This window comes from Saimiri boliviensis, chromosome 3 (assembly GCF_048565385.1).
Source record: "Saimiri boliviensis isolate mSaiBol1 chromosome 3, mSaiBol1.pri, whole genome shotgun sequence".
Classification (NCBI taxonomy): Eukaryota; Metazoa; Chordata; class Mammalia; order Primates; family Cebidae; genus Saimiri; species Saimiri boliviensis.
In genome coordinates this window covers 76,777,361-76,792,548 of record NC_133451.1, presented here as the reverse complement: position 1 = coordinate 76,792,548, position 15,188 = coordinate 76,777,361, and the positions used below count along the sequence as shown (strand labels likewise).

The 15,188-nt window shown below is 38.8% G+C and overlaps 1 protein-coding gene across 1 annotated transcript in view; it reads right to left on the bottom strand.

The window, feature by feature from the left end:
• The window catches only part of GPAT3 (glycerol-3-phosphate acyltransferase 3), a 67,587-nt gene that overhangs the window by 8,490 nt on the left and 43,909 nt on the right, over nt 1-15,188 (bottom strand). Inside the window, exons 4-9 of the mRNA XM_003923973.4 lie at nt 10,766-10,840; nt 9,814-9,903; nt 7,430-7,523; nt 2,822-2,937; nt 887-942; nt 238-323 (exon numbers count right to left, since the gene is read on the bottom strand). Coding sequence (XP_003924022.1) covers nt 238-323; nt 887-942; nt 2,822-2,937; nt 7,430-7,523; nt 9,814-9,903; nt 10,766-10,840 — 517 coding nt within the window. The remainder of the gene's footprint in view (nt 1-237; nt 324-886; nt 943-2,821; nt 2,938-7,429; nt 7,524-9,813; nt 9,904-10,765; nt 10,841-15,188) is intronic.

Sequence of the window (15,188 nt, the reverse complement as noted above, 5' to 3'; positions counted from 1 at the left end):
AACGCTATGAGCAAATACAACACCTGGCACAGAGTCCCCCAGTACACATCTATCTACAGACAGAGAAAGGGAGAGAGAGCACATGAGAAAGCAGAGGAGGCGAAGTGCATAGGATGGGTGCATCCGAAAACAGCATACAAGCGCTCCTCATTTTTGCAAATTTTAAGTTTGAAATGCTACCAAAATAAAGTACCAATCCAATATCTTTATTATTATTATTATTACTGTATGTTTTACCTTAATTGCAACTGGATGTATGGTTCCTCCAATTTCAAAGCTCCCCTTTTTAAACATCATGACTGAAGTATTGTTGATGCAGGTTCCTGCAAGGGAGTGAGAGTAGGAGTGTGAATATCTTTAAAGGCAGTCATTTTTAAAATAAATTTTAAAAGGAATTATTCTGATATAAAGTAATTTAAAATACAGGCATCGTACTTAAATTTAAATTTACAATGCCTGTAATTTAAAATTTAAAATTACAGGCATTGTACTACCGTATCACAAACCAGCCATTGCAAAAGCAGTAATCTCATAGTTCCAGCTAAGAAGGTTTAACATGCGTTTACTTTTCTCCTGAACACTCTATGGGCCTATGGGTACAACTTCTTCTCAACAGGTGACAATTTCAATACATGCAACTCTTAAGCCATGGACAATTCTGCTCTGAGTTCATTACCCAGAAATGACTATTGAATTAAAAAGGTAACATAATTTCTATCAAATCTCAAAAGAAAGCAAGGAATTAATAGCTCAGAGAATGCTGTCTCATTCCTATTAGAGCAGAGATCTGGGCTAAGAAGGCCAATTCTATGGCAATTCTATTCCTCACACACTTTTGGTGGTTTATTGTTATCAACTATGGCTCGGAAGGCAGTCCCATTCTTACCTTCAGGAAAAATTAATATGGGTAATTTCTTCTTATCAGCAATATGTTCTTTTAGTCTGTGAAAAAATATAAAGGATCAAAATTCCATCTTTACAAAGAGAGAAGTGGATGTCCTTTTTGATATTCTTTGTACTTTACTGGCACAACTGTGAAGCAATAAGGAGAAAAGAATTGAGACATAGGTAAAAGAAATAAATTTGAGTTGTTTCCTTTCTTAAAAAGCATAAGAAGATCTGCACCATTATAATTTCTCTAATTTCAAAGTAAGTGATTTTCCCTTTTTTTTTTTTTTTTTTTTTTGAGATGGGGTCTCACTCTGTCATCCAGGCTGGAGTGCAGTGGCACAATCTCAGCTCACTGCAACCTCCATCCCCTGAGCTCGAGCAATCCTCCCTCCTCACCCTCCCAAGCAGCTAGGACCCCAGATGTGCACCACCATGCCCAACTAAGTGTTTGTATTTTTGGTAGGGATGGCATTTCACCACGTTGCCCAGGCTGGTCTCGAACTCCTGAGCTCAAGCAATCCACCTGCCTCAACCTCCCCAAGTGCTGGGATTGCAGGCATGAGCAACTGTGCCCGGACCAAAGCCTCACCATGCCTGGACCAAAGTAAGTGATTTTCAGTGTCTTCACCTACTCTTAGAATACTAGACAGTCACGTGACATGGACTCTGGAGCCTCCATGTCATGAACTTTGTGATCTTCTCCATGTACTTAGGTTTCCTCATCTGAAAAGTGGGAATATTGGGTTGCTGGACCTAAATGCATTATGGCCATTAAGTGCAAGACAACCCTTAAGTGATTCAGGTTGAACTTTCCTATTAAATGCACACCATGAAGCGAGAAAGACTGACGTTGTTCCAGGCTTAGGTCCTGCCCTCCCTGCAGCCAACCCTATATTCCCAACTCTTCTCTCCAGACCTGGTAAAGGCTGAGGCAGCCGGATTACAGCTGCCAGAGTGTCCCACTGCCACATGATCTCAAGATAGGGAATCCTTTTTCTAAATTCAGCAAGTACTTTTCATTATACTTTTAAGAGTAATGGAACATCCTTTGTGTTTAGAGAAGCAACAACCAACGTGCCTTCAGTTAAAGGCCTCAGGCCAAAAGCTGTTTCCTAACCAAGGTTTTTAATAGCTCATCTCTACCCCAAACCCTAGAGGTTCCTTTTCCCATTTCGCTGCATCTAGCTGGACTTTTTTTTTTTAAAGACAAGGTCTCCGCCTGTTGCCTAGGCTGAAGGGCAGTAGTGTAATCTCAGCTCACTGCAGCCTCAACCTCGTGGTCTCACACGATCTTTCCTCCTAAGTAGCTGGGACCACAGACATGCGCCACCATATTCAGCTAATTTTATTTATTTTTTGCAGAGATGAGGTCTCACTCTGTCGCCCAGGCTGGTCTCAGACTCCTGGGCTCAAGCCATTATCCCACCTTGGCCTCCCAAAGTGCTGGGATTATAGATGTCAGCCCCCATGCCCAGCTTCTAGCTGGATTTAAGTGAGAACAATCATCCAGCAAACACTTAATTAATCATCTATTTATTTAGCAAGTAGTCATCAATTATTTAACCTTCAAGGTGGTAATTTTTTTCCTTTTTGTATACTTTTTTTAATTGAGGTAAAGTCAACATATCTAATTCATTTTTTTAATTGCTCATACTCAAGTGAGAACATATCTAATTTAAAGGTGGTAATTTTTAACTTTGCAAATTCAGTGACTGGCCTATATCTAAGTCACAGCAATATAAACACATTGGCCTTCTAATCTCATCACATACCCCACCATGACTACAGAATTATGTATTTTTAAAATCTGGCTAAGACAGGTGATTTGCCAGAAAAAAATCCAACTGCAGAAAGCTCCGTTTTAGTTCTGAGACTCAGTGCCGCTCATATTATGCTATTCCAGTGATTGCTGAGTAATTTGACTGCTTACCTCTTAGTAACCAGGTGTCGATCCTTCATTTCTGAGCGTTCAAACCAGACATGAGGACAAGCCTTGACCATAGCTCTCTGAATAATTCCCATCAAGCCACCATGAACCTGGCCAACCTAGAAGTACCATAAGAAAAGAGAAATGTAAAGGCACAGTCATCCAAAGGAAGTTTTTCAAGTACCAACAAATTTTTATTCTCCACTCAAAGATAAGATTGGCCTTCTTCTACTAACTGAAGTTTGTAGTCTGATCAAAGAGTCTGAAAGGCCAAATGTAAGCAAAAATGTATTCTTTAGTAGCACCTTGAATGTTAAGTTATGTTGATGTGCTAGCAATCCTCTTACTTCAAAAAATAGATGATTTTCAACTTGATCAAGATTAGAGAAATTAAAATTAAAACCACACTGAAATACCATTTCAAACCCATTACACTGACAAAGATTTAAAACTTGACAATATGCTCTGACATAAGGCTATGGGTAACAGGCACTTTGAGGGAAGGAAACAGATCACAACACAAGTGGAAGGAAATTTGGCAACATCTACAAAATTGCATAGACGTTCACCCTTCATTTCAATAATTCCTCTCCTAGAAATTTACCCTGGAGATATACATCCAACAAAATGAAAATATATGCATTACTTGTTATGGCAAAATATTAGAAACTACCTAACTGGTCAAATAGAAGAAATTAGATAAATAGACATGGTACATACAAATAATGGAGTACTGTGCATCTGGGAACAGAGCAAGATTGATCTCCATGACTGATAAAGAGTGATTTCCAGGAGATATTGTTAAATGAAAAAGACAAAAGAAAAATACAATACGCTACCTTTTGTGAAAGACTTAAGGGGGAATAATTCACTTACATTGGTTTATCTCTACCAAAAGAAATACAGAAAGGATAACCAAAGCCAATGAACCTACAAGAGTAGGAAAAAATGAGATAGAATGAGCAGGAAGGGGAGTGGCACATCAATGACCTTTTCTCTTTAATTTTGACATTTGGAAGCATATTGACATGCTACATATTCAAAAATAAAATAAAATAAAATTACATCATTAAGGAGTGAATGACAAACTAAAGCAAACTGAAGCAACTGAACCCAACTGTATTTTAAATGAATAAAAGAACAGCATTAAAGGAAGGGGGAAACATCCAAGAAACTTGCAAAGACAGTATCTGACCACATACCCTCCATCTTGGATGGCATTATAAGAAATGCAAAACATTCTAACTCTTTTTACTACCTTTTTTTTGTAGTAGTGAAGCAATTCTGAAATAATTTTAGTTGTATTACAGAATTGAGAAAATGAGTAAATACATTGATGTTGTTGGAAAATAGGATTTTCACCATGAAAAAGGGATATACAAATATGAATTGAAGGAAAGCAAGAAAGAACTTTAAGAGTTGGATGTATTGGTACAGATTCAGATTTCCAATGTAAACATTAGAAATAAATATTGAATATAGGGCAGACACAGTGGCTCACACCTGTAATTCCAGTACTTTGGGAAGCCATGGCAGGTGGATTACCTGAGGTCTGGAGTTTGAGACCAGCCTGGTGAAAATGGTAAAACCCCATCTCTACTAAAAATACAAAAAAAAAAAAAAATTAGCCAGGTGTGGTGGCATATGCCTGTAGTCCCAGCTACTTGGGAGACTGAGGCAGGAGAATCACTGAACCCAGGAGGCGGAGATTGCAGTGAGCTGAGATCGCAACACTGCATTCCAGCCTAGGCAACACAGTGAGACTATGTCTCCAAAAAAAAAAAAAAAGTTTGGGCTCAATGGCTCACACCTGTAATCCCACTTTGGGAGGCCAGGCAGATCACCTGAGGTCAGAAGCTGGAGACCAGCCTGGCCAACACGGAGAAACCCCATCTCCACTAAAAAGACAAAAATTAGCTGGGTACAGTCCTGGGCACCTGTAATCCCATGTACTAGGGAGGCTGAGGCAGGAGAATCACTTGAACCTGGGAGGCAGAGGTTGTAGTGAGCCAAGATCATGCCACTGCACTCCAGTCTGGGCAACAGAGTGAGATGCTGTCTCAAAAAAAATTAAATATAAATACATTAAAAATACAAATATTTTACCCACATTTTTATAAAGAGAGACAGAACAAGAGAGCTTTTCCCAGTATCTGAGAAAGCAAATGACAAAGCAAATGAGGCACAATGTTACCAATAGGTAAATGTGGATAAAGGGCATAAGGGTGCTCTAATGTGATTTTCTTATTATTACAACTTTTCTGTAAGCTTAAAATATTTCTAAATTTAAAAAAGTAGAAGTCTTTGTCTAGAAGGGAAAAAAAGTCTAGAAAAGTCACTGAGTGAGTAATGAATATGTTAATTAGCTTGATTTTCTATTCTACAATGTATACATTTATCAAAACATCTGTGTATATTCTAAACATATACAATTTTTATTTGTCAATTAAACAATAAATTTCTTTTAATAAAAGGAGAGTCACTGAGAAGAGATCTTTAATGTTCTTTGAATACAGAGTTTACGTTTAGTCAAAAGAGGCATGCCACATCTGCTTTGCACCACCTTCCATTTAAATTGAATCAGCTTTTGGTTTCTGCATTCAAACCATTGAGCAGTTTGAGTTACTATGCTTTTCTAAACTTTGGGTAATACATTATAATTGCAGTTATACATGATTCGAAAGTAAGAAAAATACCAAAAAGTTCTGATGTCCTTAGTCACAAATATGTTATACTCAACTCTTTGTTGACCAGGATACAAGAGGAATATGATTTCTGATACACAAAACCATGACTAGGCAGTGTTATGGTTTGCAACAGTTTTGGGAGATGGGCCTAACAGGAGATACTAAGGTCATGAGGGTGCTCTCCTCATTAATGGATTAATGCCCTTATAAAATGGGCTCTGGAAGTAAGTGTGCTTTCTTGGGCTGTTGGCTCTTCTGGCCTCCACCATGTGATGACTCAGCAAAAGGAGGCTGGCCAGATGCTGGCACCTTGATATTAGACTGCCCAGGCTCCAGAACTGTAAGCCAATAAGTTTCTGTTCATTATAAGTTACAGTCTGTGGTTTTCTGCTTGGCAGTACAAAATCAACTTAGACAGGCAGATTGATTGCTTAAGCCTCTGCTTCCTCATCTATAATAAAATCTCAGTCCTAACATGATTGGCTTACAGGGAAGATCAAATATAATGAATGAAAGTGTTTGCCCACATAAATACAAGGATTATTACATCTGAGAACTGTGCTGTGGTAGGGGCATCTATCAAGGCTGTTAACATAAGGATCCTTGGACAGTCTTTAGGGAGACCCATAAACATCTGAAATTATACATAAAATTATGTTTGTGTGATGCAGATATATGTTAGTTTTTTCTTTAAAAAGGCACATAACTATCAACTAACTCCTAACCTAAGAAAAAATTAAGAACTACTAATTCCCTAAGTCTCTTCATAAAGATGGCTAAGACTTTCTTAGATTCAAAAACAGCTCCATCATTTAGAGAAATTTAATAACGTGTTAGAATGTACAGTCCAAGAGTTATATATCTGATCACATATTTTAGATAGATTAAAGAATGGCAGTAAGTAGAAATTTTTGCAAAGGCCTTCAGAATCCCCTCAGTCGTGTAACCTATGCATAGTCAAACGCCTGCACATGTGCCAGTACTCTCCACTCTCCTACGTGCAGCAGACATTTAATCAAGAACGGCTCCCTTCCAATGCCTTCTCAGAAAACGGCACCAGACCACAACGATCAATCCCTGGAACTGGTAAGTGAAATAAAACCCATCTACTCTCCCTGAAGCCCAACCCACCACCATGAAAATATGAAAAGGCGATCCGCCAGGACCATTGTTCAGGCATTCTCTTCCAAACACCAAGTGAAGGCATATTTAACCGCCATGCGGCTTCAATTACCCTGCAAAATTTACCTGACACAAAAAGGATACGAAGGAAGTCTTGATAAATTTGCAAGGGCATCAGAAAATATAGATTTGAAAGAAAAAAAATGCCAGTATATGATTCCTGGATCCATCCCCATGAAAGGCTGTTTTGAGGTATACAGCTTTAAAGTGGGCTTTGTAGTTTGTTCTTGGGTTTTGTTTCATTTTCTTTTCTTTTAGGCTACAGGCAAGGACTGAGAACGACAACCTGATATAATATTTGCCTTTCTTGCTAGATCCTCATCAAAGAACCAGATTTCTTTTAATTGCCTATAAGTCCCTGAAGGAAGAAAGAACTAATTGACTGGCTAGGGGATATGTACAACTGTCAAGAGAAAGAATGTAATGTTGCAAACATTATTAAACACTGGCGGGGATTTTACAAGCGAAATGGAATAAACTTGACAAAGCCCTATCAAGCTCAAAAATGTCTGTATTTCATTAAGTTAATTTTTTACCATCTTAAATATAATGGCTATTTTCCTTCCTTCTCTTGCACTATACATTCGTCATGTAAATATATTACATAACCTATAGAGCCACAATAGTGTTAACACAGTCAAATTTCTAACATAAAACTAACTTGCTAATTTGTGCCAAAATAAAGTTTGAGCAAAATCCATAAAACATGCAACTACTTGAAATAGCAGTGAGCTGCTCTTACCATAGCATAACATCCATCTGTCGTCAAGATTAAAACATCGATTGGGGACGTATGGTTGGCAACACAAATGCCTCCCTTCTGGGGTCTGTACTGCCTGCAATTACAAGCAACAGAAAATTCTAAGTCTTCTAAAATGCCACGATTTTACAGAACAACATGTAAAGACTCATTCTATTTTTTTAAGTATAACACACACACACAGACACACACACACACAGACACACACACTTACACACACATATATGCACATTTATTTTTTTTTTATTATTTTTGAGACAGAGTCTCACTCTGTCACTCAGGCTGGAGTGCAGTGGCGCAATCTTGGCTCGCTGCAAACTCTGCCTCTGGGGGTTCAAGCAATTCTCCTGCCTCAGCCTCCCAAGTAGCTGGGATTACAGGCACATGCCACCAGGCCTCACTAATTTTTACATTTTTAGTAGAGACGGGGTTTTACCATATTAGTCAGGCTGGTCTCAAACCCCTGACCTCAAGTGATCTGCCCCCCTCCTTGGCCTTCCAAAGTGCTGGGACCACAGGCATGAGCCACCATGCCCAGTCTTTTTTAAGTCTATTTTAAAAATTAAGTTTGGAGGTACATGGGCCCATCTTTAAAAGGTGGTCCCTAGGTAGTATAATGGGAGTGTGGTAAGGGGACCATGATTTTCCATTGATAATACATAACTTTCACTTATTTAATCCCAAGTATTTTCATATTATTTTGATCTTCATATACATCACTTTTAGTGGCTTCATGATAATCTGCAGAGAAAATTCACCATACTTTCCTCCCTCCTATCCTCCAGAGCAGAGGTTGGCAAGCTTTTCTTATCAAGGGCCAGACAGTAAATATTTTAAGCTTTGCAAGCCAGACAATGCCTGTCACAATTCCTTGGCTCTGCTGTTGTGACACAAAAGCAGCCACAGCTATGAATGAGCATGGCTGTGCTCCAATAAAACATTATTTACAGAAAACAGATGGTGGGCCAGATTTGGCCTATAGGCTACCAGTTCAGTTTGTTGATCTCTACCCTAGAGTTAAAACAGTAATTGACACCAATAAAGGAGAGTAGTTTTGTTTGGGCCTATACAGAAAAGAAAAAGAACCAAATACACAATTATTTAACATACTTTCTTTAAAATTAGAAGCAATTCTGTAAGAAGTTAAAACTCCTCTTTATGTAATAAGTGCACCTTTTCTTTTTTTTTTTTTCTTTCTTTCTTTTTTTGAGACAGAATCTTGCTCTGTCACCCAGGCTAGAGTGCAATGGCGTGATCTCACTGCAACCTCCTCCTCCTGGGTTCTCCTGCCTCAGCCTCCTGAGTAGCTGGGATTACAGGCGCCTGCCACCACACCTAGCTAATTTTTGAATTTTTAGTAGAGACGAGGTTTCACCATGTTGGCCAGGCTGGTCTTGAACTCCTCTGACCTCGTGATCCACCTCCCTTGGCCTACCAAAGTGCTGGGATTACAGGTGTGAGCCACTGCGCCTGGCCTAAGTACACCTTTCTATAGGTGTTTCTTCTGATTACACCTCTGCCAGAGTGTTTTCTTTTACTCTTCATTTTAAAACTCATAATCCAATTTCAACATCATATAATTTAAAATATTTAAGGGCCTTTTATGTTGGTACCACATGGTAAAGCCAAATGACAAAATGTTTCTCTTCTACAAATGAGAAAGAAAAACCAAATCAGTAAAAAAGAGAATCCTGGCCTAGAACTTTTAAAGCAATGATGTTAAATCTAAAAAAATTGAGATAACAGAAAAGTAGTTCAAATGCAATCAAAATCATTTTCACTAGCTGATGACTTTCCTTTGCTACCTTCATTCTCTGCAATTCTGGTAAAGAAAAGCAGAATTTTGTTTTAAAGCTCAATTATGGAATTTTAGAAGTAGCAGGACTAAGACTAGAGACCACATTTCCAGACTCCACGTCTAGTCCTATTTCTACCACACTACAGGCCTGTCAGCGTCATTGTTTTTAAAATCAGACAGACCTGGCTCAAAACCTGATTCCGCTGCTTATTCACTGTGACCCTAAACAACGAATCCCAAAGCTTACATTTCTTCTTCTATAAAATGGGTTAACAGTGCCTATCTCACAGGGATGAGCTACAAGAAACATAGGGTCTGGCCTGTACACCATAAATGCCCAATTATTGAGCACAAACAACTACATGTTTATTATTATATTCTTTCTGCAAACAGACTACTGTTTAGTGTTTTTGTGGATTATGCCTATGCCAACCTGAGAAGCAGGGATGAACACATTGGAAGCACTCTGACTCTACTCACTTCCTCCCGCCCACTTCCAATGCTTCCTTGTCAATCTCATGCTGAACTGACATGGAAAAAGACAGGCACAGAGGCAGCAGATACTCACTTGTTATGATAATGAATGGTACCAGAGAGGGCTCGCACACAGATCCGGCAGCAAGTCAGATGGACCAGTTCACTCAGCCAGTTTTTGAGGCTGAATGAAAAAGAGACATTTTATTGTGCCATTCTGGGGACTCTTAAGAAACAATATAATAAAAGTTTTAACGTGCTTTTTCACAACAGCATACTGCATTCTATTCCGTGAAACCAGCACAGTTCAACTGTTATGGTTTCACTGGCACATTTAGTATTAGATCACAAAAGTCTACCAAAAGAACTGGACATAACTCTAACGAAAAGTAGCTCAAAACCTCTAGGCTATTATGACAAATTCCTGAGCAAGATAAACTAAAGTTTCTTTGATCTTGGCCTTATGAGCCTCCCAATATATAAGACTCTCTTAGTTCCCTCAGTTCATTTTCTTTCTTCTCTTCAATTCTCCTTTGAAAAAACTTCTTTCAATTAATATGGAAGTATGATAGAAAATCAAAGAAAAACTATGAAGATGAAGTAAGCGAGGAGGATTCTTATAAATGAGTCAAGAACATAAATTTAATGCAATACAGCCGGGCACAGTGGCTCACACCTGTAATCCCAGCACTTTAGGAGGCCAAGGTGGGTGAATCATGAGGTCAGGAGTTCGAGACCAGCCTGGCCAACATGGCAAAACTTCATCTCTACAAAAAATACAAAAAATTAGCTGGGCCTAGTGGTTGGCGCCTGTAATCTCCGCTACTCTGGAGGCTGAAACAGGAAAATCTCTTGAACCCAGGAGGCGGAGGTTGCAGTGAGCCAAGATCACACCACTACACTCCTGCCCAGGTGACAGTGTGAGACTCCACCTCAAAAAAAAAAAATTAATACAATACATAGGAATCAAACAAATACTCTCTTTGTGGGCACGGGTAAGAAAAAAGATAGTCCTATTTATGTCTGGATGGAAGGAAACATTTTACCTGCTATCTGGCAGCTGCCCAACCAGTGTAGTTCCTATAACCAGCAAACTGATCCCAATGAAAGCCAAGGTAACCCTGAAACAGAAAATAAGAAAAAGGTCATATAAAAGTTTGACACAATAGGAAAGTAACCAAAAAGCTCATAAATAATAAAATTGTAAATAAGTTGTAGAGTATCCACATGATGGAATGTGATACAGCCACTAAAATAATTGGGTAAATCTGTATAGCTTCTGACATGGAAGAATGTTCCATGATACATTTTAAGAGGCAAAAAGCAAAGTAAGTTTCAGAATAACATACAGAATATGATGCCATCTGCAATATGACAAGCACATGTGTAACAAGTCTACACATGCATAGAAAAGGCCTGAAAATTTTCACAAAACTATCAAGTTAAATCTATTTAATCATCAAAGGGTTAAGAGGGCTAGTGAAGGGAATATATTTAAAGGTGCTTTCATAATAAGAACACAAAAATGTATCAACATGTAGACATCTTTTAATGCAAATCTAACTGTTATCCTTTTGCATGGTTCAAGATAACCCAGAAGTGAGAAAACTGAGTGGCAGTACCTCTAACCCCCATATAGACATTGCCTTCTTTTTGAAAAGTGCTTTTAATATATGTTCCAATGACTTCAAAAGGAAAATGGTAATTTATAGAAATGTAAATAGAATTATTCAAAAAGGAAAGGTTAGGACTTAAAATCTTTCAAAATAAATAGGATTTAGTTAAAAGACAGGAAAAATCAATAGTTTAATCACATTTTACTCATAGGATTCTTTAAACCATTTTACTTTGTCAAATGGAGAAAGCAGAAATTAGATTATCCCATTGCTCTCTCAAATCAAACCAGAGGCCTTTCTATGTCTTCCAGTTCCCTTAAGAGCATTACTGAAGAGTATTCAGTAAGCAGACTGAAGGAGACCACCAGTGCAGTATCAAAAGGACCCTGTGGGTTTGGAGAAGCTACAGTGGCTGCCTAACGTCAAGGGTCAGGAACAGTAACCCTCTCCAGGGTGAAGCGCATTTACTGCTGACATGTAGCTATCTTTACCTCCTGATCAGATATCTGCAAAAAAAAATCCTTTATCCTAACCAATCCCAGGTTTTACATTAAATGATGATAAAGCAAAAGCTAACACTATGCCAGGTAATATTCTAAGTACTTTTCATATTTAACACATTTAATCATTCCAAAAACTCTATGAGGCATAATATTATCATCATCTCATCCTACAGCTGAAAAAACCGGAGCATAGAAAGGTTAAATAACTTACCCAAAGTTACATAGAGGATAAGCAGCAGAGTCAGGATGTGAACCCAAGGAGTCTGGCTCCAGAATTCATTTTCCTAAGCATTATATTAATCTGTCTTTCAGGAGATTGTTATTATTTAACATAGCAGTTTTAAAACAAAATATGTGATGGCTAACACCTGTAATCGTGGCCCTTTGGGAGGCCAAAGTGAGTGGATCACTTGAGGTCAGGAGTTCGAGACCAGCCTGGCCAACTTGGTGAAACTCTGTCTCTACTAGAAATACAAAAATTAAGCAGGTGTGGTAGCACACCCCTGTAATGAGAATCATTGAACCCAGAAGACAGAGGTTGCAGTGAGCCAAGATCATGCCACCACACTCCAACCTGGGCAACAAAGCAAGACTCTGTCTCAAACAAACAAAAAAAGAAATAGCTTAAGGCAGCTGTCTCAACCCAGTTGGAGAAATACTCCATCAATAACACATCTGAACAGGTACTCCAATAAGAATAATATGCATATTCTGTACTGATATAATGTACATTATAAAACATCTGGAAACATAAAGAATGTAAAAAATATGTAAATATTTTTATTTTAAAATATAGTATTTTGAAATTATATTAATGTTGCAATTTGTCCTCACTCAAAATAGAATATAGTAATACATTAATATATTGTTAATTTTATAATTACAATTATCAACTGTATAATTATAATTTAATAGGATGATATAGTAGTATAGTTAATAAATATAATTAATACTATTACTATTTTGAGTGAGAAGAAAGCTTTTTGAATATGCTTTCCTATAAATACCTTGTTAAATAAGGTGTTAAATCTTGTTAAAGATTTGACATAGACGGTGGCTCACGCCTGTAATCCCAGTACTTTGGGAGGCCCAGGCAAGCAGATCACCTGAGGTCAGGAGTTCAAAACCAGCCTGACCAACATGGAGAAACCCTGCCTCTACTAAAAATACAAAATCAGCCAGGTGTGGTGATGCATGCCTGTAATCCCAGCTACTCTGGAGGCTGAGGCAAGAGAATCACTTGAACCCAGGAGGTGGAGGTTGCAGTGAGCTGAGATCATGCCATTAGACTCCAGCCTGGGCAACAAGAGTGAAACTCTGTCTCAAAAAAAAAAAAAAAAAAGATTTGACATAGCAATATGAAGGTCAGGTTCTTTTTTCTTGTTAGTTACTGATGCAATAACTAAATTATTGTTTAATCTCATTATCAGTTATGCAAAACTTTTAAAATAATGTTTTGCCATCTTGCCCCAATGAGAATCACTTGTTCGTGCCCATTAAATCAGAAGTTTCATGTTAACATGTTTAACAATTGGGTTTAAAACCACAGAAAGTATTTATTTGCTAGATTAACAGGCCAGAACATTGTGTTTCCCAGTTTAAGCGAGACAATGTGTCATACATTACATAACTTTTCAGCCACAGTCTGTGAATTGCCATACAATTCACCCCATTAAAGTGTGCAGTTCAGGCCAGGCACTGTGGCCCATGCCTATAATCTCAGCACTTGGGGAGGCCAAGGCAGGCAGATTAGTTGAGGTCAGGAGTTTGAGACCAGCCTGGCTGACATGGCGAAACCCCATCTCTATTAAAAATACAAAAATTGGGCCAGGCACAGTGGCTCACGCCTGTAATCCCAGCACTTTGGGAGGCTGAGGCAGGCGGATCACGAGGTCAGGAGATCGAGACCATCCTGACCAACATGGTGAAACCCCATCTCTAAATAAATAAATAAATGAATAGCCAGGCACAGAGTCATATGCCTGTAATTCCAGCTACTTGGGAGGCTGAGGCATAAGAATAGCTTGAACTCAGGAGGCAGAGGTTGCAGTGACCCAAGATCACTCCACTGCACTCCAGCCTGAGTGATGGAGTGAGACTCTGTCTCATAAAAACAAATAAATAACATAAAGTATGCAATTCAGTAGTTTCTGGCATATTCACAGAGTTGTGCAACCATTACCACAGTCTATCTTAACACGATCTGATTTTTAAAAAGCTCATTTTATAGCAGCTGCTTATTTTAAAAAGCATTTACAAGGCAATTCTTCCACACTGAAGATTATCTAAGAGTAAGAGTCTCAACTCTGCATTTTCTTTTTGTTCTTGGATGCTTTTATCACTGCACTTGATCTTAGCCCAAAGGCCAAGAAGTGGTAAACGCTTACATTGCTGTATTACCTTAAATCTGCAGTTTCTTTGCAAAAATATTTGAAGTTACCTATCTATTTTGTAACATTCATTTAGTCAAAACTAGATAAGGGAATCATTAACACCATTTTCTGGGCCCCCACAGCATGGTGAAAGCAAACCAACAACAAAGAAGGGCATCTCCAGCCCTGTGTGGTGGAATCCTCATTCTGCCTTCAGGTGACCTTGGATACAGTGCCTGACACATGGACCGGACGAGAATGCAAGAACCAATCCATATATTAAACTTGACTACAACTTCATTTTTTGTTTTTTGTTTTCTTTTGAAATGGAGCCTCACCTCACTCTGTATCCCAGGCTGGAATACAGTGGCTCACTGCAACCTCTGCCTTCCAAGTTCAACTGATTTCTCCTGCCTCAGCTTCCCATGTAGCTGAGACTACAGGCATGTGCCACCACACCTGGCTAATTTTTGTATTTTTAGTAGAGATGGGGTTTCACCTTGTTGGCCAGGCTGGTATAGAACTCCTTACCTCAAGCAATCCACCCACCTCAGTCTCCCACAGGGCTGGCATTACAGGCATGAGCCATTGTGCCTGGCCAAGCTTCTTTTGTTGTTGTTGTTGTTGTTGTTGTTGTTGAGACAAGTCTTGCTCTGTCACCCAGGCTGGAGTGTAGTGGGTGATGATGATCTCAGCTCACTGCAACCTCTGCCTCCTGGGTTGAAGCAGTTATCTGCCTCAGCCTCCCAAGTAGCTGGGACTATAGGTGCGCACTACCACACCTGGCTAATTTTTGTATTTTTGGTAGAGATAAGGTATCGTCATGTTGGCCAGGCCAGTCGAACTCCTGGCCTCAAGTGATCCACTCGCCTCAGCCTCCCAAAGTGCTAGAATTACAGGCGTGAGCCACCATGCCCCTGGCCTTTTTCTTTTTAAGAATGAAAACAGAATAAGTAGAAGCTCTGGTTATAAATAGAA